The sequence below is a fragment of the Argentina silus genome (assembly GCF_951799395.1).
Source record: "Argentina silus genome assembly, chromosome: 4".
Taxonomy (NCBI): domain Eukaryota; kingdom Metazoa; phylum Chordata; class Actinopteri; order Argentiniformes; family Argentinidae; genus Argentina; species Argentina silus.
Genome location: NC_139658.1, coordinates 19,757,401 through 19,783,085, shown reverse-complemented (window position 1 = coordinate 19,783,085; position 25,685 = coordinate 19,757,401). Strand labels below are relative to the sequence as shown.

The 25,685-nt window shown below is 43.2% G+C and overlaps 3 protein-coding genes across 4 annotated transcripts in view; 1 reads left to right on the top strand and 2 right to left on the bottom strand.

The window, feature by feature from the left end:
- Window positions 1-657: 657 nt before the first annotated feature.
- stat2 (signal transducer and activator of transcription 2) lies at window positions 658-13,930 on the top strand. Of its 2 annotated transcripts, none has more exons than XM_083668647.1 (24): window positions 658-816; window positions 1,815-1,946; window positions 2,668-2,812; window positions 3,215-3,310; window positions 4,383-4,475; window positions 4,661-4,739; window positions 5,029-5,108; window positions 5,303-5,451; window positions 5,974-6,132; window positions 6,306-6,395; window positions 6,499-6,558; window positions 6,968-6,988; window positions 7,143-7,236; window positions 7,645-7,692; window positions 7,839-7,922; window positions 8,099-8,197; window positions 8,443-8,578; window positions 8,846-8,898; window positions 9,095-9,189; window positions 9,551-9,690; window positions 10,525-10,713; window positions 10,916-10,970; window positions 11,882-11,973; window positions 12,992-13,930. In XM_083668647.1, the coding sequence occupies exons 2-24, from the start codon at window positions 1,816-1,818 to the stop codon at window positions 13,399-13,401; spliced, it is 2,598 nt and encodes an 865-aa protein (XP_083524773.1). In that variant the 5' UTR covers window positions 658-816; window position 1,815; the 3' UTR covers window positions 13,402-13,930. The 2 variants fall into 2 exon arrangements, with proteins under 2 accessions (XP_083524773.1, XP_083524772.1); XM_083668646.1 differs by having other exon boundaries at window positions 1,810-1,946.
- Window positions 13,931-16,512: 2,582 nt separating this feature from the next.
- gpr84 (G protein-coupled receptor 84) lies at window positions 16,513-19,277 on the bottom strand (the record flags this gene model as incomplete). The annotated part of the gene is given in 5 exon segments (XM_083668508.1): window positions 16,513-16,892; window positions 16,895-16,980; window positions 16,982-17,237; window positions 17,323-17,378; window positions 19,207-19,277. Coding segments are annotated over 5 exon segments (765 nt in total). The 3' UTR covers window positions 16,513-16,596.
- A 2,624-nt stretch (window positions 19,278-21,901) lies between these two features.
- LOC310804167 (zinc finger protein 385A-like) overlaps window positions 21,902-25,685 on the bottom strand; it is a gene marked incomplete at both ends in the record, with an annotated part of 10,326 nt that continues 6,542 nt past the window's right edge. The window contains 4 exons of the mRNA XM_083669284.1: window positions 21,902-22,129; window positions 22,462-22,548; window positions 22,667-22,854; window positions 24,685-25,011. Coding sequence (XP_083525410.1) covers window positions 21,902-22,129; window positions 22,462-22,548; window positions 22,667-22,854; window positions 24,685-25,011 — 830 coding nt within the window. The remainder of the gene's footprint in view (window positions 22,130-22,461; window positions 22,549-22,666; window positions 22,855-24,684; window positions 25,012-25,685) is intronic.

Here is a 25,685-nt window from a genome sequence, read left to right as displayed (position 1 = left end):
ACAAATCTTGCACATATTCACTGACAAATATATATCCTAGTCAACATTTAAAACATTTATTCCCAAACACAGAATCACTAGTAGGCCTGATTGTTTCTATAAGACAATTAGCAAAAAAACACCCTGGGACGATAAGATCTAGCCAACAAATAGCCATAGGCTAGTATACACAATGAACTGATCAAATAAAGTATTTGATACTATTAATTAATACTAACTATCCTGCTATGCGTTTTGATCAATATGGAATTTGAATAATAGTGCCAGCCGCTACAGCGTCAGCAGAACCAGAGAGAGAGGGAGGCGGACCTTTTCGTTTTCATACTCACTTTCATAACGTCATTTCTTGGAATTTTTCATTCGCGAGCCCATCGGTTTCTATCTTGCTGTTCCTTTAATTGCGTACTCCCTCTGCAAATTGATTGACACGTATTTTTGACCAATCCTGATCGCTACACAGTGTTTTGCGATTTGTCAAGGAGGACACTGAACGGCTTGATAAAACCATTTCGGTTCACAGGACGCGAGAACAACAGCCTTCAAAGACACAAAATGGAGCCCTGAAGTATTGGTTATAGAGACCAATTGGGAGGGAATACGCAAATAGCCAATAGTTTACGGTGCGTCCTTTCCCAATGCAGTTGCGTACGGAGGGAGGAGAGCAGAAGCGCACGTATGTAGACGAAGTGAAGTTCAAGTCTGATTGTGTTTACGACCAGTACGATTGATAGAAACATACTGTATTGTCAGATAATGCACCAGCCTTAAACCTCAGAAAATTGCTCACGGCTCGCCAAAAATCGGAGTAATTTACAGGTGAGTGAAACAGGCTGTCTTCGTGATAATTGCAGGTACAGTAGCAGCTAATCAACTGTAAATTATACCTCCTGTTCATCAAACCTGTCTAGCAACTATTCAGCCGTCATCATAGCCGACTATTCTACATCATACTCACGGTTGACACAATAATACTTCTTGTTGACAAAGTCACATGCTGCGAATACATACATACGTTTGCATTGTTTTCCAAACTCATCAACTTATCCCCGAGGTAGACCTAGAATAGATGGCCTAGAATAGATGTTGTCAGTGTCAGTTTTGCTATATGTTCTAGTATTTTTGTTCGTTTTTGGTTTTGGGATTGACAATATTAATTCATGCAAGAAAAAAAAGAGACTTTCTCAGAACGTTATGTAAATCACATTGTGGAAACGCCCTCGGGTCATTCCTGGAGTCTGTTTGGACCACTGCAGTGGTTTCCTGGTAGTACAGTAACCAGGAAATACATAATTGTTTTTGTTCTTATTTGTTTTATAACATTTTTGTTTGAGTAAGTTCACAATAATGTTAGTTAGTTCTTATTAAACAAGGACAATGTACAACAACATGACAATACATGGACTTACATTTACAAGGAATGAAACGTCACTGTGTATTCGCAAACTTGCATTGATTACAAGTGTAAACATCACCATTTATCCCACTCCACCCTTACTGTCTTCTTTAACATCCTTTATTGTATTACACAAATGACACATATCATGACATACATACCATTTTTAGATACATTTGCACCTTTACAGAATTACACATACCTTGCATTGTTAGTGAGATTGTACCTGTACTTAAAACATCTGTGCAAGTGTTATTAGGCACCAACCGCTCTCACACACTCACACTCACCCTTTCTGTACCCATTGTTGTGATCTACTTATGCATATCTGTCTGTTTGTCCATTGTTGTGATCTACTTATGCATATCTGTCTGTTTGTCCATTGTTGTGTGTATGGTTGTGTGTGCTTCACCTAGCCCAGGATGGCCATGTGGAAGAGGCTGAGGCAGCTGGACTCTGTGTACCTACAGCAGGTGGATGAACTATACGATGGAGATGCGTTTCCTATGGATGTGCGGCACTATCTCGCCTCCTGGATAGAGCAACAGGACTGGTGAGTCACCAGGAATCAACCTTCAGCCCCTATCCCCTATCTTAGGGAATTGGATTGGTTTAAAGTGGCAATCTGGGATCCAAACAACGACAAAGCGGTCACCCTGCCAGCCACTCTAAAACTAATAGACGGACTGACCATGTTTCGAAGCTATATACAGTGTTTGTTTACAATTACGTTGTTTAGAAACCGTTTTTTATATTTGTTCATATTTTGGGTTCTGATGGGGTAAGACAGTTGAACTATGGTCATAATAAGGCTTTTATATCCTTCAAGAATCAATGTCTATATATAATTAGTTAAAAGTCAAATTGATCTACCAATTACAGATTGCCTCTTTTTTTCTTTCTTTTTTTTTCTTTCTTTTTTTTTTTAAATATGTTTTTCGGGCATTTCTGCTTTTATTGGGATAGAGACAGTAGAGATTGACAGAAAGGATGGGTGAGAGTGAGGAGGGATGACATGCAAATGTTGAGGGTCGAAATCGAACCAGGAACCTTGTGATTATGTGGTATGCGCATTAGTGTGCTATGCCACTAAGTGCCCCAACAGATTGCCTCTTTAAGAAGTTTGGTAGTAGCTCTGCCTTCTCTTCTGATGGTCCAGGTGGAATTCTTCGCCATATGGCTTACAGATTTTCTCACATTGGCCTTGTTTCCACAAACCTATGCGACTCTAATTGAGTCGTAGTCCCTAACCAGTGTTGTGTTTTGGCTCTTAGGGAGCGTGCGGCGTCGAATCATGAAGTTGCCATGGTGCTGTTCCAGGTGTTGCTGGAGAACCTGGATATCCAGCACAGCCGCTTCCTACAGGAGAGCGAGTTCCTGCTGCAGCACAACATCCGACGCTTCAGACAGAACTTCCAGGTCTGTCTGCCTCCTGTTCCATTCCATAGAGTTCATCTGATCCATAGCACTGTGTAGAGCACAAGTGCCCAACTCCTGCCTGTCCTCATGGGCTGCAGGTTTTTGTTCTTGCCATTTAATGAGCTACTGGAAGCAGCTGATCAGCGAAACCGGGGTATGTGTGCTATCTTGGGAGTAATTGAGAAGAGCCAGCCACAAGTTGTGCACCCCTACTGTAGAGCAATCACGTACAAGTAATTCAGTTACTTGCAGTGAATTGATGCTGATTATTTGTATATGCTGATTGCGTACAATTTGAGTTATTTTTGGTTGAGAATAGGTTCCCGAGAAAGAGAAAGTTTTAAGATACAGTCATATCTCTTGATAACCTGAACATACCCCTGGCTCTATTCTCTTCCACAGAGGTACCAGGAGGAGCCCTGTACTTTGGCCAACATCATTCTGTGGGTCCTGAGGAAGGAGAAGGAGATCCTGGAGAACGCAGAACTCGCTGAGCAGGTTAGTCAAGCACAACTCCCATTGTCGCTACCGCACGATTTACGTGAAAATCAGAGTTACACACTAGTTATACACTCACCAAATACTTTATTAGGAACACTATACCTACTGGGTAGGGCCTCCCTTTGCTATCAAAACAGTCTCAATTCTTCGTGGCATTGATTCCACAAGATGTCGGAAACATTCCTTTGAGATTCTGGGCCATGATGGCATGATTGCATCACACAATTCCTGCAGATTTTTCAGGTGCACTTTCAAGCTCTGAATCTCCCGTTCTACCACAACCCAAAGGTGCTCTATTAGATTCAGATCCGGTGACTGGGAAGGCCACTGAAGAACACTGAACTCATTGTCATGTTCATGAAACCAGTTTGAGACGACTTTTGCTCTGTGGCATGGTGCATTATTATGCTGGAAGTAGCCTTTAGAAGATGCGTAAATTGTGGCCATGAAGGGATGCACATGGTCAGCAACAATACTCAAATAGGCTGTGGCATTCAAGTGATGAATAATTATTAACGGGCCCAAAGTGTGCCAAGAAAACATTCCCCACACTATTACACCACCTCCACTATGAGAAGGTGTACAGGTGTTCCTAATAAAGTGTTCGGTGAGTGTATATCAAGTTAGGATACAGCCCTCTATGCCACATAGAAAGTGTTGTTCAACATCTCATTTCAATACTTACATTTACATTTATGGCATTTAGCAGACGCCTTTATCCAAAGCAACAAATACATTTGTTTAAGTAAGTCACCATAAGATAAGAAGTAATCAATGCTCAGACCAGGGGCCATTGGCAGTCACAATGCTAGAAGAGCATTGTATCTGAATCCACACTGTTGGTGAAGGAATGCTGATCCGGCTTTAAGCAACGTTGTTTAAACTTTGTATATGCATTAAAACTCCAAACATCGTTTATTGTTGTTCACTGAAAGATTTCCATCACAGTCTTCAATCTATGGCGGAAGATACTGTAGCTAGCATTGCTATTATCATCGTTATCATCACCATCACCACCACCATTGTCCTGACAACCACCTTCTCTTCGTCCATCTCCTCCTCCTATCAGGTCCAGCTTCTGCAGGTCCAGCAGAACAACATGGATACCGACAGTCAGCAGAACATCGAGTGCAAGATGGCCAGCCTTAGAAATAAAGTGCAGGTGAGCTTCCTTGTGAAAGTCTGTGTTGAGATTGTCATGCCATTTTATGAACTTCCTGTTCTTATTATAGAGTGTCTTTGTCAATGTTACTGTTTAGTTTATATTATTGTTATATAGTAGCCCACAAATAGCCCTGCTTTTCTGACAGATTTGTGAACGTGTGTTTTGTATTTTTGTAAATGCAGCGCATGGAACAAACAGTGAAATGTCTGGAAGAGCAGCAAGACGAATTTGATTTTAAATATCAAACCCATCAAATGGAAGGTGAGCTAATTTTGTATTTTTGTAAATGCAGGGCATGGAAACCAAAATCAAATATTTGGAAGATCAGCAAGATGAGGATTATTTTAAATACCAAATCTAAATGTAAAAAATAAATAATTTTCCTCTTCTTTAATTCACCTGTTAAATAAATGTCTGCATTCAAGGACTTACGTTTTTGAAGTCACTCATTCTACAGTGTTACATCTGTTAGCTCTCTTGCGGTTGTGGCTGTTCTGTCTGAAGACTTAAAGATGACCTAGGTCTTTGTCTGTGGGGATTCTGTCTGCAGGGAACACAAACGATGCAGAGAGGAAGAAACAGCAGACAGTGCTGCAGAATCTACTCAACAGACTGGACGTATCTCGGAAGGTAGAGGGATATTCCTCGTCTTATCATTAGACATGCTCATCGTATGTCATTTTCAGACATTGAAACAACATTGATACAAATTGCATTTCTCTCTCCCTTTTCTTGCCTCTACTACTCTCTGCCTGGCTCTCTTCTTCCTCTCTTTCCCTCCCTCCCTCTCTCTCTCTCTCTCCCTCCCCCCTTGGTCCCCACAGAGCATGTTGACAGATCTGGCTGCACTGCTGGACAGTGTAGAGGAGCTGTGTGAGCTGGTGAAGAAGGAGCTGGTGGAGTGGCAGAGGAGGCAGCAGAGGGCTTGCATCGGAGCCCCTGACAGCACCTGCCTGGACCAGCTGGAGAAATGGTACAGATGACCAACTTTCAGCCCATGTTTGCCTCAGGGTTGGGCAGTATCCACGTTTTCTTATTCGCGTTTCGTTACTTCAGGAAAAAAAAAAGAAGAAAAAAAACTAAACTAAACTGCAGCACATTTGTGTATGTGTATGTGTATGGTTAGGGTTAGGGTTAACCCTAGATGTGCTTGGCCTTATTGGCCTTGTGCTTGGTGGGACCCTGCACTTGTATGCACATATCTTGAGTTTTAGGCACTTTAACAGACTACTTTCGGTAAGAGAACAATATCACGATATGCTCTAAATATCACGATATGCTCCAAATATCACACTATTTTATAACATCTATTATCCGCCCAGCCCTAGGTTGCCTTGGCCTGCTCAAGGTGTGATTAAACCCCCCTCCCACTCACCAAACAAGCAAGCCTCTCTTTAACATGAAAGAGCTTGTGTTGACAGAAAGCGTTCCTCAGCTTTGACCTTTGACCCCTCTGTGTGACACCCTGTATGACTTTGTTTGACTGATCCTGCAGGTTCACGACGGACGCGGAGACTCTGTTCCTGGTGGGCACATTTCTCGGGAAGCTGGAAGAGCTGATGGGGAAATTGACCTATGAGCATGACCCTGTAAAGGCCCAGAAACCTGCCCTGCAGACGAGAGTCGACAAACTCCTCATTAACCTGCTTAAGAGGTCTTACACTCAATCATAATACATGTGCACTTACATAAAGATCACACACACACACACACACACACACACACACACACACACACAGATACTGTAAACACTAATTCTGGTGGAAAATGTATTATTTTCTGTCCACAGACAGTGTATTGATGTATTGTTTATTTATCATTATTTAGTGCCTTTGTGGTGGAGACTCAGCCATCCATGCCCCAGGGGAAAGGTCCCTTGGTTCTACGCACCAACGTACAGTTTTCTGTCAAGACCAGGTCAGTATTTCAGTGTGACAGTCCTTACCACAGCTATAGACAGTGCATACCTGAAGTGTGTGTGTGTGTGTTGATAGTAGCTGGTGGTTGTTATTGTTTTTAGATTCCTCGTCAAATTTCCTGAGCTGAACCATGCCATGAAGGTGAACGTGTCCATCGACAGGTGAGATGGTCCTCTGTGTCTTAGTTGGTAGAGCACGACGCTAACAACGCTTAGGTTGTGGGTTTGATTCCTGCCGGGACCATATATACTGAAATGTATGCACTCACTGCAATGTAAGTCGCTTTGGATAAAAGCGTCAGCTAAATGGAATACATTATTATCTATAGATGGAAACTTTGTCAAAGGAAATTTGTTGCTCCTTGTGTATTATCTGTCTCCTTGTGAAGCGCTCTCATTCTGTAAATTTAGACAAGCCGAGTGTTGTTCATTAGTATTTGTTGATTTGTTGATCATTGTTTTACCAGTTCCAAAAGGTGATTGAACTGATGTTTTGGTGCCAGGTGCCCCCATACTGGTCATTAATTATACCGATATGTCTGTGTCTCTCTCTCCTTCCTCTCGACTCCAGGGAGGCACCGCAGGTCAAAGGGTGAGCAGCCGTGGAGTTCTGACATTCCGACGTTTTACAGAAGTTGATTTGTAACATAATGTCCAATGTCTATAAGTGGTGTTTTTGCAACGAAATGCATGACTAGTAATTAGCATGTTCTCGCTTAACCGGTCTGTGTGACGCTTGGCTTTAGGTACCGGCGCTTCAATGTCCTGGGCTCCAACAGCAAGGTCCTGAACATGACAGAGAGCATGAGTGGAGGCATGGTGGCAGACTTCAGACACCTGGTGAGTGGGTGGCACAGGGCTTGGTGTGGTGAGAGGTGGGGGAAGGATGGAGGCCAGCGACACACAACTCTAGATGGAAATGTACCCTTAAAGTTGTGCAGTAGTCGACTCGCTTATGAAGGTTTGATTGAATGCATGCGGTCATTGTTGTATTCATCAACTGATGTGTTACAGCTGATACAACGTTATTGTCAAACCACAAACGTTCATCGTAATGTGTCATTTAGCCATATTGCATATGTATATTTTTGTATGTATTTTCTGTAAATAATATTTACAGAATAATGATTATAATAACGCAATGCACACACTAACAGAAATAAGGCAATAACCACCAGACAAAATGAACATCAGTCTTGTTGTATTTTGATGACCTGAGCTGGACTAACCTCCTTGGTGTGCCTGCAGACGCTGAAGGAGCAGAAGTCTGGAGGAGGTGGCAAGGGAATCAACGACGTGAGTTGACGTCATCACGCCGCGACACATCCACTCAGAACACCCAAAACACTGAAATTCAAAACCAACCTCACTTCAGCCACACCTTTCAAACAGAGATACTGTACATGCCAGCTTGTGTGATGAGATCCTCTCTGTGTTCACAGCTCTCTCTCAGCGTCACAGAGGAGCTCCACATCATCAGCTTTGACACAGCTTTTCACCTGCATGGCTTGTCAGTCACCCTGGAGGTTGGTCTTACCGTCATTCCCTGCTGCTCTGTTGGCTGGTTATGTGTCTGTTTGCCCCACACCTGTTGTATGATACAATAATGGGTGTCTGGTCTGAGATGTTTCTCTGGACACAAAATAATGTAAAAGACAGATGTGTTAATGTAATATTGATACTTGCCCCCCCCCCACCCCAGACCTCCTCTCTCCCCGTGGTCATCATCTCCAACTCCAGCCAGCAGCAGAGTGCCTGGGCCTCTGTACTCTGGTTCAACATGCTGTGTCACGACCCAAAGGTGAGAGGTCTCCAAACAACCAATACTTGAGGAGATTGAGCAGATGCAAACTTTAGTAATGACCATTAATAATCAATAACTTGTGTGTGTGTGTGTGTATGTTTCTGTGTGTGTATGTTTCTGTGTGTGTGTGTGTTTCTGTGTATGTGTGTTTCTGTGTGTGTGTTTCTGTGTGTTTGTTTATGCGTTTGTGTGTGTGTTTGCTCATGCGTGCGTGTGCGGTGCGTGTGTGTGTGTGTTTCCAGAACATTCTGTTTTTTGCCAGTTGTCCTGTGGCTCCATGGCCAAAGATGGGGGATATGTTGAGTTGGCAGTTCCTCTCTGCCACCAAACGAGGCCTGGACTCCAATCAGCTGGACACAGTTGCGCACAAACTGTTTGGTATGTCTACCCCTCTCAGTACATCTGAGCTGCCTTTATTACAGTAATGGCACATCTTGGTACAGTATATCAGGTACACTTTGTTAGCAGTGCTAACACTGTTGAGGTGTTGTCAACAAGTTGCAGTGTTGTCCATTTATTGCCAGTATTGCCGCTTTGCCATCATATGGCTGTCTTGAATGTTTGGCAGTGAGTGTTGTTTGTTGTTTGTTCCTGGAACATTGTCTTTTGTGAGGTTAAACAGAGAATTGTTTTTCGTCCCAACAGGAAAGCAGGAAAGTTATGACAGCTGCATAATGTCCTGGGCAAAGTTTAGCAAGGTGAGAATTGTGTGCTCTCTACATGATGCTGAAAATCTCTACATGATGGAAGGGAATCAGGAACGGTATCAAACACATACTGTATCAAACACGTGTTTGAGACCATTCCTGATTCCATTCCATGTGTTACAATAAGCCTGGCCCCCAGTTTCTACCTCCACTAGCCTCCCCAACCTCTGCCATTCTTGTGTTGCAGGAAAATGTTGTCAACACCAACTTCACTTTCTGGGTGTGGTTTGATGGCATCCTTGTTATGGTGAAGACCCAGTTAGAGAACCTGTGGAATGATGGGTATGTGTAATGAGCGAGGAACATCCACAGCAGTTCAATCAAGAGGCTATGACTTAGACAATCATGTTATTGCACAATAGAAAATAATATAATCATATAAAATATGCCATTTAGCTGATGCTTTTATCCAAAGTGACTTACATTGCAATGAGTGCATACATTTTTCAGTATATATGGTCCCAGAGAAGTACAATGGCCTTTTTAAATCATCATACATTTGTATAATGTATTTGACCCCTGTGACCTGAATCTAAATCCTAGTTTTCCTAGATATTGCTAATGGTTGTTTGGGGCTGGGGTGAAGATTGACACTTAAATGTATATTATTTTCTGCATGGCTGCATGCATATTTCGCACACAGGTCCATCATGGGGTTTGTGAGTAAAGGCAAAGAGAAATCCCTCCTGAAGAAAAAACAAAGAGGCACATTCCTCCTTCGCTTCAGTGAAAGCATCCGAGATGGAGGCATCACCTTCTCCTGGGTGGACTACTCCCCCACAGGTGAGAGGCTAGGCTGGGTAGGGTGTCCGGTGAGAGGCTGGGTGGGGTGTCAGGTGAGAGGCCGGGTGGGGTGTCAGGTGAGAGGCCAGGTGGGGTGTCAGGTGAGGCTGGGTAGGGTGTCCGGTGAGAGGCCGGGTGGGGTGTCAGGTGAGAGGCCAGGTGGGGTGTCAGGTGAGAGGCTGGGTGGGGTGTCAGGTGAGATGCCGGGTGGAGTGTCAGGTGAGAGGCTAGGCTGGGTAGGGTGTCAGAAGAGAGGCTGGGTGGGGTGGGGTGTCAGGTGAGAGGCTAGGCTGGGTAGGGTGTCAGGTGAGAGGCTAGGCTGGGTTGGGTGTCAGGTGAGAGGCCGGGTGGGGTGTCAGGTGAGAGGCTAGGCTGGGTAGGGTGTCAGAAGAGAGGCTAGGTTGGGTGGGGTGTCAGGTGAGAGGCTAGGCTGGGTAGGGTGTCAGAAGAGAGGCTAGGTTGGGTAGGGTGTCAGGTGAGAGGCTAGGCTGGGTTGGGTATCAGGTGAGAGGCTGGGTAGGGTGTCAGGTGAGAGGCTAGGCTGAGTAGGGTGTCAGGTGAGAGGCTGGGTAGGGTGTCAGGTGAGAGGCTAGGCTGGGTGGGGTGTGATGGGACGGATGGAGTTGTGAAGTAGAAAAACCTTTAGATTAATTGACAGCTTTCCTAATTCTCTATGTGCTATCTCCTATATTACATAGTGCTCTCAGTAAATGTGTGTTTGTCCTTCCTCTGTCCACCCATCGTATTCATTTCATTCTTATGTTCTTGTCCCATACACATCGCCACCTCTACCTCATCATTCGTTCTGTTCTTGTTTTCCTCGTCCTCCTCTAGGTGAACCTGACGTTCGCACCGTGCAGCCCTTCACCAAAGTAGACCTGGCCCAGATCCCCTTCCATGAAATTATCAGAAACTTCCAGATCCTGGTGGCAGAGAACGTCCCAGAAAACCCCCTCGTCTATCTCTACCCCAACACACCCAAAGACGAAGCCTTTGGAAAGTACTACACAGAGAAGAGTGGCGGTAAGAACCACAAAGTGGCAGTGTAGAACTATATTTGTTAGTATAGTATAGTATTGGTATATTTATTGAGTTGAACCATTCAATTAGGCATGGTTTAGTATGAAAATGATATCGCAGGCATAGAGTTTGACATCCTTCCTCCTCCAAATTGTGAGGTGATTGATATGAATCTGAATGAAAAATGTTCACCTTTGTTTTTCAGCTAATAGTCCTTACTTTAAGTACATCAAAACCAAGCTGGTCTTTGTCTCTAAAGAGTGAGTATATATTTCTATTTTTGTTGAATTTGTTAAATTTAATTTTTCAAACCCATTCCAGCATGTAGATTCGTAGTCACCTGAAGGTCGATGAAATCGGTTTTCAATGGGTTTCTATGCAGGACCGGAAGCTCTGGAAAAGTCTGAAATAAAATATTGACAATTTCCTGACCTGGCAAAAAAAAATCTGGCATATAATATATGCTAAATTCGGACCAGAAGAGTTCAGAATTGTATTCAATATTTTTTTAAAGCCAGATCATTTACACAGATCTACATTCCTTCATTAACATAGCATTAGCCTGTTTTATTTTTACATTTAAATTACATTTATGGCTTTTAGCAGACGCCTTTATCCAAAGCGACTTACAACAAATACATTTGACTAAGTAAGTGAATCATCTATCCATCAGTCATCATAAGAAAAAAATAGCATCTAGCATCAGGGGCTATTGGCAGTCACAATGCTAGAAGAAAGGAAGATTTTTATTTATTAATTTATTTACAGGAGAGAAACTTGCACAGAGGGGTAGTGGGGATGAAGAGGTCTTTAGGAGTTTTTTTTTTTTTAAATTATTATTTTCTTTTATGTTTAACAGAGGATTTGGCAGGTCACGCTACACACACACATTTTTGACAGATGTGGCGAAACAGAAAGTCACTACTCAACAACAAAAATGTAGGTCTGGTAAAGTCTGGAATTTTGAAACGGATAATGTGTAGGAACCCTAAAATGCACACCCGAACCCCTTCACCCCCTCCCATTTCACCTTCACAACAGGTGTTATTTAGCGATCACAGCTTTCGAAATGAAAATGCTCTGGCTCAATCAAAAAAGTAGTGTAATCCCTCTCTCTCATTGGTCACTTCAGGAACTGGTTATAATGGCTGTTTATTATTGATCACTGTAGGAACACACTGGAGGCTAAGTCACCCGCATATTCTGACATGGCGGAGGGTGAAGGCCCGGGGCCAGTGAACGGCCAATGGGAAGAGGCCTCTGGTGAGTCATGCCTCACCTCGCCGCGGCATCCAGTCAAAACCCAGTCAACCGATTCCTACGTAGTTCAGCTACGACCTTGTCGCTTAAACCTTTCCTTATGTGTCCCCGCGCAAAATCATCCTTATTTATTTTATTTTATTTCTTACTCTTCTGCGTCTCAAACCGGTGGTCACAAATAAGGGGGTTCAGAAGTCCCCCTACTGACTAGTAAACCAGGGATGAGAGGGCATTTTATTTTTTCTGGGGTCTTAGATTACAGCATGGGATTGGTAACAGTGTTTACAGTACTGTGTTTGTTACTCACCAACCTTCCATAATTAATAATAATAATAATAATAATAATAATAATATCAGATTATTACTAACTACTTTTATTATGTGGTGGTTTCTTCCTTTTTTGAATGCACATTTTAAGTTGAATTGCTGAATGACTAAAACCAAAATCTAAAATCTAAAATCTCAAAAATGCAAATGTGATTTCTTGGCACCCTCTCTCCTCTGACTCTCTCTTCCCTTGTACCCATGTATGGTATGGGCTAACAGCTAACAACAGGTTAAGTCTAACCAGTGTTTTCAACACAACAACATGCCTGCTTCCTTTGTTTGCTTAATCACTGAGTTACCAGTCAATAGTTTGGACACACCTTCTCATTCAATGGTTTTTCTTTTCTTTTTTTTATTATTTTCTACATTGTAGATTAATATTGAAGACATCAAAACTATGAAGGAACACATATGGAATTATGTAGTGAACAAAAAAGTGTTAAACAAACCAGAATATGGTTTATATTTTAGATTCTTCAAAGTAGCCACCTTTTGCTTTGCACACTCTTGTCAAGTTGTGTCCAAACTTTTGACTGGTACTGTAAATGACTGAAACTCTCTCAATCTGAAAGTCAGAAGCCTTAACCAATACTCTAGAACTAGAATTGAATACCATTTTCAAATGATTTTGCTATGAACACAGACCAGGTCATCTGACCCTACTGTAATTCTGCCTGTTTATTCCCACCCTAAGGCCCAAGTGGGGACCCTCTTACCCCGGACCTTCTTCTGAATGCTGACCCAGACCCCCTCTTCAGTGCAAACCCAGACCCCTTCCTGGGTGCTAACACAGACCCCCTCTTCAATGCTGACCAGGACCCCCTCTTCAGTCCCGACCCGGACCCCATGTGTCCAGCTTACAGCGTGGAAGAAGGAGAGGAAGACCTGCTGCCCACTCTACAGAGTTTCCTCAACGACCCCAACTTGTTTGAGTGCCAGTCTGATGAGCAGGTGTTTCCCGACCTGATGTACACATGTACATCAACCCTCCCCTTCAGCCCTGTGGGAGCTTTTACCCATAACCACTCATACTGTACTGCAACCTTCATGGTAGACCAAGCTAACCATACTATATCAGACATACCATGTTCTTCATCAACTTAACCTACAGTATAACCACTCAAACTACAACCCTGATAAAGCAAGTCTCACCAAACTATATCTACGTACCACATTCTTCATCAGTTTAACCTATTACCACTCGCACTGCAAGTTCTACCATGCACCAAGAATAAACAGTAAGTATAGATCCAATTCTTAGACCATAACCTAGTCATACCTTACAGCCAATAGTACACAAATGTAGGCTCTTAACCTGTATCTGGAATTATTTAAATGCTGGTCCGTCCATCCTGTTGCCTTGAGGTGTGAATCACCCCTTTTCTATGTGCAAATATCAACAATGCCAAGGAATGTATAGAGACGAGTTTGTGTCAGATGTCTTTGTACTTTAATGTGAATCACATTTTAGATTTTTATGATGTTCACATAACTGGAGCATTTTTTGGCGGGGGAAATGGCTCCCTCAAGGTTTGTGAAAAAGGTGTTGAAACTTGCACTTCTCCCTGTCTTCTGGAAAACTTGTTTTTTCCCGCTTCGTGCACTGATTAATAAAAATAATGTGGTAATCTAACGTATATGTTGTGTAAATTAAACATTATTACGTTCATGTTTAGCTTCTAAGTACAAAAACTGTGTTTGTAATGAGTCTTTTCCACCTCAAAGCTCTCATGCGGTATCTGTGTGACACTGACCTGCATCCAAAGCCAATATCCTATTTAATTGGATTAGAATTGTCACACCCTCCTGGCCTGTGCCAGGCTCTCTCTCCCCTGTCTGTCTGTGTGTGTGTGTGTGTGTGTGTGTGTGTGTGTGTGTGTGTGTGTGTGTGTGTGTGTGTGTGTGTGTGTGTGTGTGTGTGTGTGTGTGGGTGTGGGTGTGGGTGTGTGGGTGTGGGTGTGTGGGTGTGGGTGTGGGTGTGGGCGGGCGTGGGCTCAGGCTCCAGCTGTCTAAGTCACTTCATCCACTCCACCTGCTCGATCTACACACCTGCGGTTCATCATCTCATTCACCTTGCAGTATTTAAACCCCGGCCTCCCATCCACTCATCGCCAGATTGTTTGTTGTCCTTACACACCAGTCTCGCTCTCGGCCGCTTAGTAGTGTTTATTTTTCAGAGCTGTTCTGTGTCGAGTATTTGACTAACCACGCTGTGTCTGCCGGCCCTGCCCTGCTTGTCATTTTACCCTGCCATTCCGTTCCCCCCATTCCTTCATTAAAACCTGGTTCCTTTTATACAGTTGTGGTCAGAAGTTTACATACACTTGTAAAGAACATGTATGTCATGGCAGTCTTGAGTTTCCAATCATTTCTACAACTCTTATTTTTCCGTGATGGATTGATTGGCACACATACTTCTTTGTCACAAAAAACATTCATGAAGTTTGGTTCTTTTATGAATTTTTTATGGGTCTTCTGAAAATGTGACAAAATCTGCTGGGTAAAAAATATACATACACCACCTTGAATTATCAATTTTGGTGATGTAGAAAGTTGTGTCAATCAAATTAGCTTTGTGGCATGGCCTCTTAACTTCTTATGAGTGATTACGATTGACTACAGCTGGTGACTTATTTCAGCCCATTTAAATAGGGCTCGTTTGATACACTCATTACACTCAGCCAAAAACCCTACAATGGGAAAGTCTAAGGAGAATCAACATTTATGGAACAGGATTGACAAGCTCCATTTATTGTCACACAACCTAGGTTGGGGGAATCTCTTTTCAGTACAGCATGGTGGACATACACTGCAATGAACAGAAGACAGACAACACAATATAGTCCAATGCACTATAGATGGCATGGTCTTTTCATCTCTTTGTTCACTGTTACGTGGTAATGTTTTGGGTACAGTCCCATGCCTTTGTGACAGCATAAGGTTATAAAAGCTTTAAATACACTTTGTTAGGTACACCTGTTCAACTGCTCGTTAATACAAATATCTTGTGGTGTGGGGGATATTTTCTTGGCACACTTTGGGCCCCTTAGTACCAACTGAGCATTGTTTGAACGCCACAGCCTACCTGAGTATTGTTGCTGACCATGTCCATCCCTTTATGACCACAGTGTAACCATCTTCTGATGGCTACTTCCAGCAGGAAGCTCACATAATCTCAAACTGGTTTCTTGAACATGACAATGAGTTCACTGTACTCCAATGGCCAGTCACCGGATCTCAATTCAATAGAGCACCTTTGGGATGTGGTGCAACAGGAGATTCGCATCATGGATGTGCAGCTGACAAATCTGCAGCAATGATGCTATCATATCAATATGGACCAAAATCTCTGAGGAATGTTTTCAGCACCTTTTTGAATCTATGCCACAAAGAATTAAGGCAGTTCTGAAGGCAAAAGGGGGTCCAACCCGGTACTGGCAAGGTGTACCTAATAAAGTGGCCGGTGAGTGTATGTGTTCCTGTCTGTAAACATTTCCCTGTGTGATATCAAGGTCACTACTACAAAGATTACTGTAATAATCCTTAGATCATGTAAAGACTTGATTCTATCAATCACTGTGTAACAAAGAACTTTTAATTTCCTTCCTAAAAGTACTTTTTCAGATCATTGGATAGACATAATTTCTGTCTCAAGTAGGCTAATAATGCCTGTGTAGCCATAGTGTTTGTGTATGTCTGTTTCACAATAAGTCTGGTTGTGTTACAAGTAGAATAGGGGTAGGCTTACGTTCTATCATAATTCAATAAAGAATGTGTGTAAACCACCAAACATACACCCGCACCAGTGTTTCCTCAGCCTTTTGTCCTAAGTAGGGGCACATAAGCCTCCAAATCAGCATCCAGGATTGACTTTTAGGACTGGTTTTAGGTGGGGCACAACAGACCTATTCAATTGAACACTGACCTGCTTATTCTTCAGTATGCAACCTGACCTCTGTGGGTTTGTATTATCACTGAAGAGTATGAATTAGGCTTTTTGAGAGAAGCTTTGAATCCTAAACAACCTACCCAGTGGTGAGTACGTGTTTGAAGTACAATAGATCAACATACAGCATTATATCAGATATCAAAGCTGTGTGCTGGAAAACCTCTTAAATGACATCAGGCATAAAAAAAATTATTTGTTATGTTTTTAGGGCATTTCTGCTTTATTGGGTTAGAGATAGTAGAGATTGACAGGAAGAATAGGTGAGAGAGAGGAGAGATGACATGCAGGATATGTTGATGGCCGGAATCGAACCAGGGACCGTGCGATGATATGGTATGCGCCTTAGTGTACTACGCCACTGAACGCACCAAGGCATAACATTTTAAACATGCTATTTTAATTACCAAAAGTGTGGATTGATGATTGAACAGAACCGATGTGTGTCTGTCTGTGCCCATAGACTCCTTTCCAGATAAGGAACCATATAGGTGATTTTGTAAATATGGTGAATTATCCCTTTTCCATGCCCAGAGACGTGTGGCAGCCCTGGTCAGCAGGGCCCGGCCAAACTGGTGGATCATGGCAGTGTAAAGCACAGGGTTGATGCAGCTATTGAGCCAGGTGATGTTGGCACAAAACATGGTGGTGCCTGGTGGTTCTGCTTATCAGCAATGTGTAGCAGGAGGAAGGGGGTGAAGCAGCCCACAAAACACAGGAAGACAGCGAAGGACATGCACGGCAGGGGAGGGGGAGGGGGCAGTGATGGGAGCAGGAGTGGCCAAATGGGGCGCAGGGGTGAGAGCAGGGGGGGGCTCTTCTACCCCTGCTGGGTGAGCTGAATGTGAGGTCAAAGCAGAGCCCAGGGTAGTGTGGGAGGACTTCTCCTGCACCTCTCCACCTTTGTTTTGGGCTAGTTCCCCCTGGCTGCTGACCTCACAGCTGTGTCTGGTGGCCATCCCACTCCCCACACCACTGTTCCCCTCTGTCCCCCCTCAGCCTGCTTCCTCCGGGAACGAGCACCCGGCCCAGCCTGTATCTGACCACCCAGACACGTTGGTAGATCAGGCAGATGCAACCCAGGCCGATGAAGAAGAACCAGAAGAAGAGCAGCATGGTGGTATATGGGGGCCCCCTGGGGCAGGTTTACTGTCAGGGTTCGCAAACGGGTGTCTGTGGCGACGGCCAGCATGGTCAGCACGTTCCCCAACATACAGATGACGGTCACGGCAGATCCCAACAGCATGTTGATGTTCAACGTACTGTGAGGAAAAGATAGAAGGTAAACATTCTTGTCCATTAAGAAGAAAAATGACCTACAGTGGTGCTGTAGAAGAGTAGATACAAGTTAACAAGTTATCTTCTACACATGTAATACACATAGCATAAACATTGTACATTTTCCCATTAGTAAACATCACATCATTTATGATATTAAACAGAGAGAAAGATTGGAAATTCCCTGTCCATCTACAGTATGGGTTAGCTGTAGATGACATAGGGAACTCAGTCTCAGGCGTGCATACTAGACTTCCTCCATGGCAAAAATCCCCCCATCTGCTTGGTGCGAAAGCAGTCTGTGGCCTATTTAAATTTCCCGTGTGGGTGTTCCACATACTGTGTTCCATCATGGTATGGTGTTGTATCATGCTGTTTACTTGTTCTGTGTTACTGGTAAATTAATTTCTAGTGACTTCTTTAGTTTGACACCTCTATCAGTATTCTGAGGTTTGAGACCTCTACCTCTACTCTGATACATTTGTACCATAGTCCTCTCTGAAGTGAATCATTAACTCACATTTACAGCAACGACTTGCTCTGATAGTTAGAGATACATAACTTATCATAACCTCAATATCTCCATTGATGATTTCTCTGTCCCTCTGTCGAAACAGACACAACCCCAACACATTAGACACTCTGACACCCTAGCCACCTTCAAGAAACACCTCAAAACACACCTGTTCAACCTTGCCTATTCACTGTAATGCCCTATGTCCTGTTTGTCAGATTTTTCCTAAGTGCCCTCTTTTTACCTTCCTTGTGTTCCTGCCCTTCTGTATGTGATCTGTCCTGTGTTGGTATAATATCTCTTAAAACATGTTTTTTAGTTGTAGAAATATATGTATATTTTTGTACTGTATCTGTACTGTATTTTTACTTGCTTTTATGTAAGGCGACTTTGAGTGCCTTGAAAAAAAAAAGTATTGTTATTATTTTAAGAGGTTATGTTACTGACACAGCTATAGTAGTTGGTACAGTATCAAACCCCAGAAAAGACAAAAGTCTCACCAGAAAAGACAATAAAACTTAAGGTTGCCATACCTGAATATTGATATGTAAACTCTCTTTTCTGTAATCACACTGGATCAATAATTCTCTGTTGCATTTGTTCTGTAGGTGTCTTGCTCTTTTCACTGTAAATCTCTCAACTGCTCTGTCTCTCAACTGTCTGCTCTCTTTTAACTTCCTCTGTGCTTCCCCAATTGTTGTCACTGGTAGAAGTGGATGACCACATGACATGCCATACAATATGCGTTTATTCAATATGAGAGTGTTTTTCCTATGTCATTAAGTTCCTGTTGCTCAACTCTGGCAGTTTAGTATAGTTTTGATGATTTCATCAACAGGGAATAATTGGGTCAAAGTCATTAATGGGCTGTTGGACTTTATAACTTGATATGAAAACATGATGCACATGATAATAACATTTTAGAGAACCACATATGGACAGCTGGACTCTCTGCACTTCATGTGTTGCTGTGTTGTTGATGATGATGATGATGATGAAGATGATGATGATGATGACGAAGATGCTGAAACCGCAATAAACTTCCAGATGTATGTATATTTGACCTTCCTTTCCTTTCATACTACGATCTCTACTTTTCTCAGATTTGGTACCAATAAATGTAAAAGGTTTTAGTAACAACTTTTTTATTAGAAAGATTTTATTGTGGCACCCTCCAATAATAGTGGTGAAGAGGGTGTAAAGAGGGTACTCTTCAGTGCAGTTGTTGCAGTTAGATACCATGACGTTTAGTGGTAGAGTGGTAGTAATGTATAGCAGTTGTGGTATTTGAGATGAAATAATGTGGAATAAAAAGTAAGCAGTTCAGTTGAGCAATGAGTTATATTGCCGGTTTCCCAGACACAGGGGGCAGAGCTTTGCCAAGCCCCCAGATCGCGTCGCTCACCGGCCCCACGGAATTCCACCGATCGACCGGCCCACCGGGAATTCTCCCGCTGCCCCAGATGGCTACTGGTATCACCTTCCAATCATGTCAGATCTGTCATTTTGTAAATAATATATTTTTATTCAGTTTGTTTATTCAACAGTAAGGAAGCTCCAAAGTCTTTCTCTTTTGTTGACATTGCTAAAACACTCTACATTTACAATAATGATTCAATACACTTCTCCTAAATAACATTTAATATATTTATAGACATATTTCATTTCTTTATTGCAATAAACACGAATAGTTAGCAGGAGTGCAGTAAGTATTGCTACAATTTCCCAGTCTCTTTCCTTTCTTGTACTGTAAGAGAAAATCAATAACTGCTTAGTGACACAAGGCTCCACCCCAAGCCTGCTCATAAGGGTTAGGTACGGCCAGATGAGGCAGAGCAGAGTAACAAAACAAAACCAGGTTCTTTACTTCTTACAGTGAAAATGTATGATTATGTTTAATTACTCTGGAAGAAATGTTGGCATCATATTGCATACTACTTTCCATCACTGCATGTGATGATGTTGTGTGAGAATAACATGTAAAGGTAACAGGTAACAGGTTAACGCAAATAAAGTATGGACAGCAATTATCCAATTGATAAGCTTTAAATCCTAATTATTATGAGTGAATTACAAATATGATTGACACCTCATAAATTGGAGCGCTATCCATACTTTATTTACTATATTCTATGAGGATTCAGCACCCGAACAGTACTTTTGAATAATTTGGAGTGAGCACGTCGTTTCTGTAAAAAGACACATGGTCCGAATTCTCTCTGCTGTAAATGGTCAATGAACGTTTTATTTTCCCAGTTCTGTGAAACACAGTGTATCTTCACAGTGTATCTCACCCCGACATCAACATACAAACTGCTTTGGATGGGGTGTGGGAGGGGGAAACACTTCAAACACATCATAATCTCGCTGTAAAAAGACCAACCACCTCATTAGTCCCATACACCCTCTGCTTTTCACAGTGTCAGTGATTGCTGTTCGAGACACTAAAACCCCACTATGTTGGGCTCTGGGATGGACCAGACGAGAGAGAGGCAAGGAGAGGTGGTCACCATTGAGGCATAGCTGTAGCTGTGTGCTTTGTCTGTCTTTATCTTGAGAACACACACACACACACACACACACACACACACACACACACACACACTCACACACACACTGTTGAGTTTGACGCGACTCGCGAGTCACATGATTGAGAACGTGTGGACAAAAACGGGTGGAATGCTCAAGGGTATCAACTGACTACTCAATACAGTAACATCTTCGCAAGTGTCAATACAAGCACAACTCGGGCACTAAGCACTGTTCTACACTCCCTCTCTCTCTTTCTTCTCACAGACAGTAAGACTGAATGCAGATGTCTGCAAGGAGAACAGCCCTTTAAGCCTTTATCAAAGGCCCATCATCACTTATTTATTTATAATTCCAATCCGTCAAAATGATGAAATCTCTCCATCCTGGTGCATTCAACGCAGATATCTCCTTTGAGACACTGTGGGTATTATTCCGCCCTCTCCTATTCCGCAAGAACATAGAACATGTTTTCCTTTCTATCTCTCCCAGAGAGGTACACATAGACTAACATCTATCATCCACAATACTAGAACAGATACTTAGAACCTGGAAATATACAGTACAAAGTACCTTGTGCCTGGACCTGCAGAACAGGCAACTAGTCTAGAACCCAGAACTACAGTGTAGATATGTTGATCATCGAACACCCTAATTTTGCAACCTACATACAAAACGGGGTTTTGCAGTAATGCACTATTGGTTCGACTCTACCATGAGCGATGAAATATGATTAGTATCAGAGGCAGCGACTGTGTCTAACATAATGTGTTAGGGTTTGGGTTAGGGTTAGGGTTAGGGTTTGGGTTAGGGTTAGGGTTAGGGTTTGGGTTAGGGTTAGGGTTTGGGTTAGGCTTTGCGATGGTACTGATATTGCAGATGGCTTTGGGGGAATCACTGAAGCGTAACTACAGTGATGTGAGGGTGACAGGGGAAGACACCAGAACCCAGTCTCAGGGTCTCAGCTCAGTCAGCCAGGGTAGGGTACACATCTGACATATAGACATTTCTAAAACTTTTTTTTTGCTACATGGAGGATCTCAGTCAACTGAAGATGAGGAAGAGGAGGAGGAGGAGGAGGAGGAGGAAGAGGGTTAGGGGAGTAGGAGCGCTGACAGAAAGTCCATCTGAGTCCCTCAGCCAGTCCATTCCTTGCTTTGGAAGTCGTCAAACAATAAAGGGAGGACCGGGGAAGTAGGTGAGCGGAAGAGGCATAGTCTTTTCTCTGTTCAAAAGTTTCAGTTTTAAATAACATCTGTTGATTATCTTTCAATGGTTTTTTTTCCCCGTTAACTTCACAGTGTGCTTCTTCCTGATAGACTGCCGTCCCACCACCGTCAGTAAGGGGAGAACAGGATTGGCCCGTGGGTGGTGCGCATGGGCCCGGGCGCTGGCCGCAGCAGGCTGAGGTGCGTGCCCTGTAAGAGGTGGTGGTGGAGGTGGTTGTGAGGGGAGGGGACGGACGCACGCAGAGCCAGCTGATTGGAGGAGGCTGCAGCTGCCATCGCTGCTGCAAAAGCCATCGGGTTGGGCAACAGTCCAGCACCCAGAGTTTTTGTAAGGTCCTTTGAGAAAGTCAAGGAAGACTGAGAGATAAAGAGAGAGAGAGAGAGAGAGAGAGAGAGAGAGAGAGAGAGAGAGAGAGAGAGAGAGAGAGAGAGAGAGAGAGTGGACAAGTGGAAGAAAAAAAGATTTGACTTTAATATGCTATCAGTCTCATAATCCAGAGCTTAATTGCTGACACATCATGAAATACTGTAAAGATAAGATGACGTAATGCTGACACTGGCATTTCAGTAGTGAAATGTGAAGGGTGAGAGCAGAGCTGTGTGTATGTATCGCACACAGAATGTATCGCACACAGAATGTATCGCACACAGAATGTATCACACCGTACCGCAAAGTCTGTGCGCTTCTTGTGCCGACTGAGGAGAGGATTGGGCTTCCCTGCAACTCCATCCCGGTGCCTTCGGCTGGATATATGCTGGAGAGAGATGGAAAGGTTTTTAATTCCTTCCCCAATTCGCATTTTCATCTCTCAACACTGTGCTGATGAGATGTACTGAGGGTGGGTGGTCATGGGAACCCCAGCTCTTGCCCACCTGTTTGAGCTGCAGCTCAGAGTTAACCCTCACGTTGCAGATTTCACAGTGGAAAGTGCGTTCCTGAGTGTTGGGATCCGCGGACAGCCCCCCTCCTTGCTCTGGGCTGGGATTGGGGCCCAGCCGGGGGTATGCCTTGATGGGGCCCAGCCCACTGCGAGCTTCCTGGATGGTTTTGTGTTTGGTACCTGTGACCCGTGAAGAGAGGGATAGAGTCAAGAGTCAATTCAGCACTTTTGTGTATTCGAGAAAGTGAACAGCCCCACGAAAAGACATAAGACCTAGGCCTGTATTCCGGTCAGCTTCTATCTCATATCAATAGAGGCTCTGGATGGAAAGGCTGGCTGTCATTTCACAAAGTTATCCAAGTCCTTGATGATATCAAGCAGATGATTCATTCAGCATTTGACCTTTGAAATAGATGAGGATTAAGAGGTGTGATGATATGACAATTGTAATAGATTTTTTTGTATTAGAGAATATTATTATTTTAAGCTTTTTGGGAACTGTAGCAGGACAACAGCTGTAGCTGGCCTTCCTAATTTAATGCTTCCTTTCAAATATTCCCTTTTAAAGGTTTACATGGCTTTCTCCTGTGAGTAATGTAAGCGGTGAATGGCTTAAGCTTTATCGATTTCCTCGTTCGTTCAACTGCATTTGATTGTATGATGCCCTCCCTGGTAAATTAGTCCCCAGTCACCGTCATACATGTACAGTACCAGTCAAAAGTTTGGACACAAACTTGCCAAGAGTGTCCAAAGCTGTCATCAAAGCAAAAGGTGGCTACTTTGAAGAATCTAAAATATAAAACATATTAACACTTTTTTGTTTACTACATAATTCCATATGTGTTCCTTCATAGTTTTGATGTCTTCAATATTAATCTACAATGTAGAAAATAATTAAAAAATAAATAAATAAAAACCATTGAATGAGAAGGTGTGTCCAAACTTTTGACTGGTACAGTATGTATGCTAATTTAACGATAAACTGTAGTTTAATTACTTCACCATAGAGAGATGCCAGAAGGTGTAATGACATTTGCATACCACTAGAGAGCAGTAGTTGCACAGCAATTTTTTGTCATCTCTCGTTCTCTTCCTTTCTCTCCGGTCCTCTGTTCTCTTCCCTGATTGGTCAGTTTGTTGCAGGCAAAGTACATGTTTTTGTGTTTGAAGCCCCAATTACTTTACAGGAACTCCATCCTCCATTACTCACAATCATTTCCAGCATAATTTTTTTGATTTCCAAACTGATACTCAAGCTTCTCACTCTTATGTTGTCATTGCTTGGGTGAACAAAACAACATGTTAACGTCTGCAAAAATGTAAAAAAAAATAATAAAAAAATAAAAATTCTTCAAAGTGTGTGTAACATAAAGTTTCAGGTTGTTTTCGTGTCTTCTGGTGCGTTGCCACTTTGTAATCAGGTAGGCCTATGGATGTGGGGAGAACTTACTCAAGTTTGGCTATTCCAACATGGCTTAATATGTACCGTTCTGTACAGTCTAATTAGCTACAGATGTAGCTATTTGCGTGAACTTACTCTGTTTTAGGAAAATGGATTTAGATAACACATGTTGCTGACCTGGCTTATGTAGCCTACATTAGTGAGAATGTGAACAAAAACTCCTCAGTGAAAACAGTTTTGTGAAGTCAAGCAAACATGCTCCTCTTGTTTCACATAACGTTTCAGAAAAGTGGTGTAATTTGAGTTTAACTTTTAATGTTGCTTTGATTGCACTGAAACATTCATTAGTGTGTGTGTGTGTGCGTGCGTGTGTGTGTGTGTGTGTGCATACACATGTGTGTGTGGGTATGTGGGTGTGTGTGTGTGTGTGTGTGTGTGTGTGTGTGTGTGTGTGTGCGTGTGTGTGTGTATGCGTGTGTGCATGCGCATGTGTGTGTATGAGTGTGCGTGTGCACAAGCGCGTGTGTGCTTGTGTGTGTGTGTGCATGAGTGTGTGTATGTAATGTATGCTGTTCTGTTAGTTAACCCATCGAGGGAAGGAACCCTACCTTTGTTGTGTGCCTCTAGTTGAGAGAGGGAGTTGACAGCCACTTTGCACAGAGAGCAGTACAGCAGCTTCTTTGCTTTGTCCTCCTCTGACTCCCCTGAAGAGGGGCTGGGGGCCGGGGACGGGGTGTCAGGAGGGACCTCCATAGGTGTGTCGACAGGGGGAGCACCCAGGCCCGAGGATGGGGTAGATGGTATGGGTGTGCTCAGAGGGGGAAGGGGTGGACACACGGGGAACAGGGGTGTGTCTGGGGTGGCCGGGGAGGACGTCGGGAGGGGGCTGGGTGTCAGGGGCGACCCGTTTGAATCGTGGCGGGATTGGACGTCATCTGTAAACACGAAAATAAAATATTGGGAAATGTGAATAGAATGTTATTAATAGACAGTTTTCAGAGAATAATACAATCTGGTGAGGATGATGATGATGATGATGATGATGTTGCAGCACCAGGGCTGTTCTCTGACCAGACCCTCCACGGGGCCAAAGCTGTGCCCCAGGGCACACACATCTGCTGCTCTATCTGGAGTGAGTCCGAGGAAGACTGCAGGGTCAGTTCTGGCTATTTTGGTTTTGAGACAGTCAGAGGATGGTCAGTAGTACAATACAGTACTGTGGATGTTACTGTAGAGGAATTACTAGGCTAGGAACTACATAGGAACTACATAGGAACTACATAGGAACTACATAGGAACTACATAGGAACTACGTAGGAACTACATAGGAACTACATAGGAACTACATATCAGTGGGCCTGGAATAGACGGGAAAACTCCCTTTAAAGGAAGTAGGCCCAGTATTCTCATACAGTACCATACGCAGGATTGAGTCATAGACTGTTTGACATCTGTGTGTGTGTGTGTGTGTGTGTGTGTGTGTGTGTGTGTGTGTGTTCTCTCCCAGTCTGCTGTGTGTGTGAATGTGTCAGGTGAAGTTCTCTGTGCTGTGTCAGGTTCTCTTCTATCTGATGACAGGCTCTGAACATCCGTCACCTCCCCCCCCCCC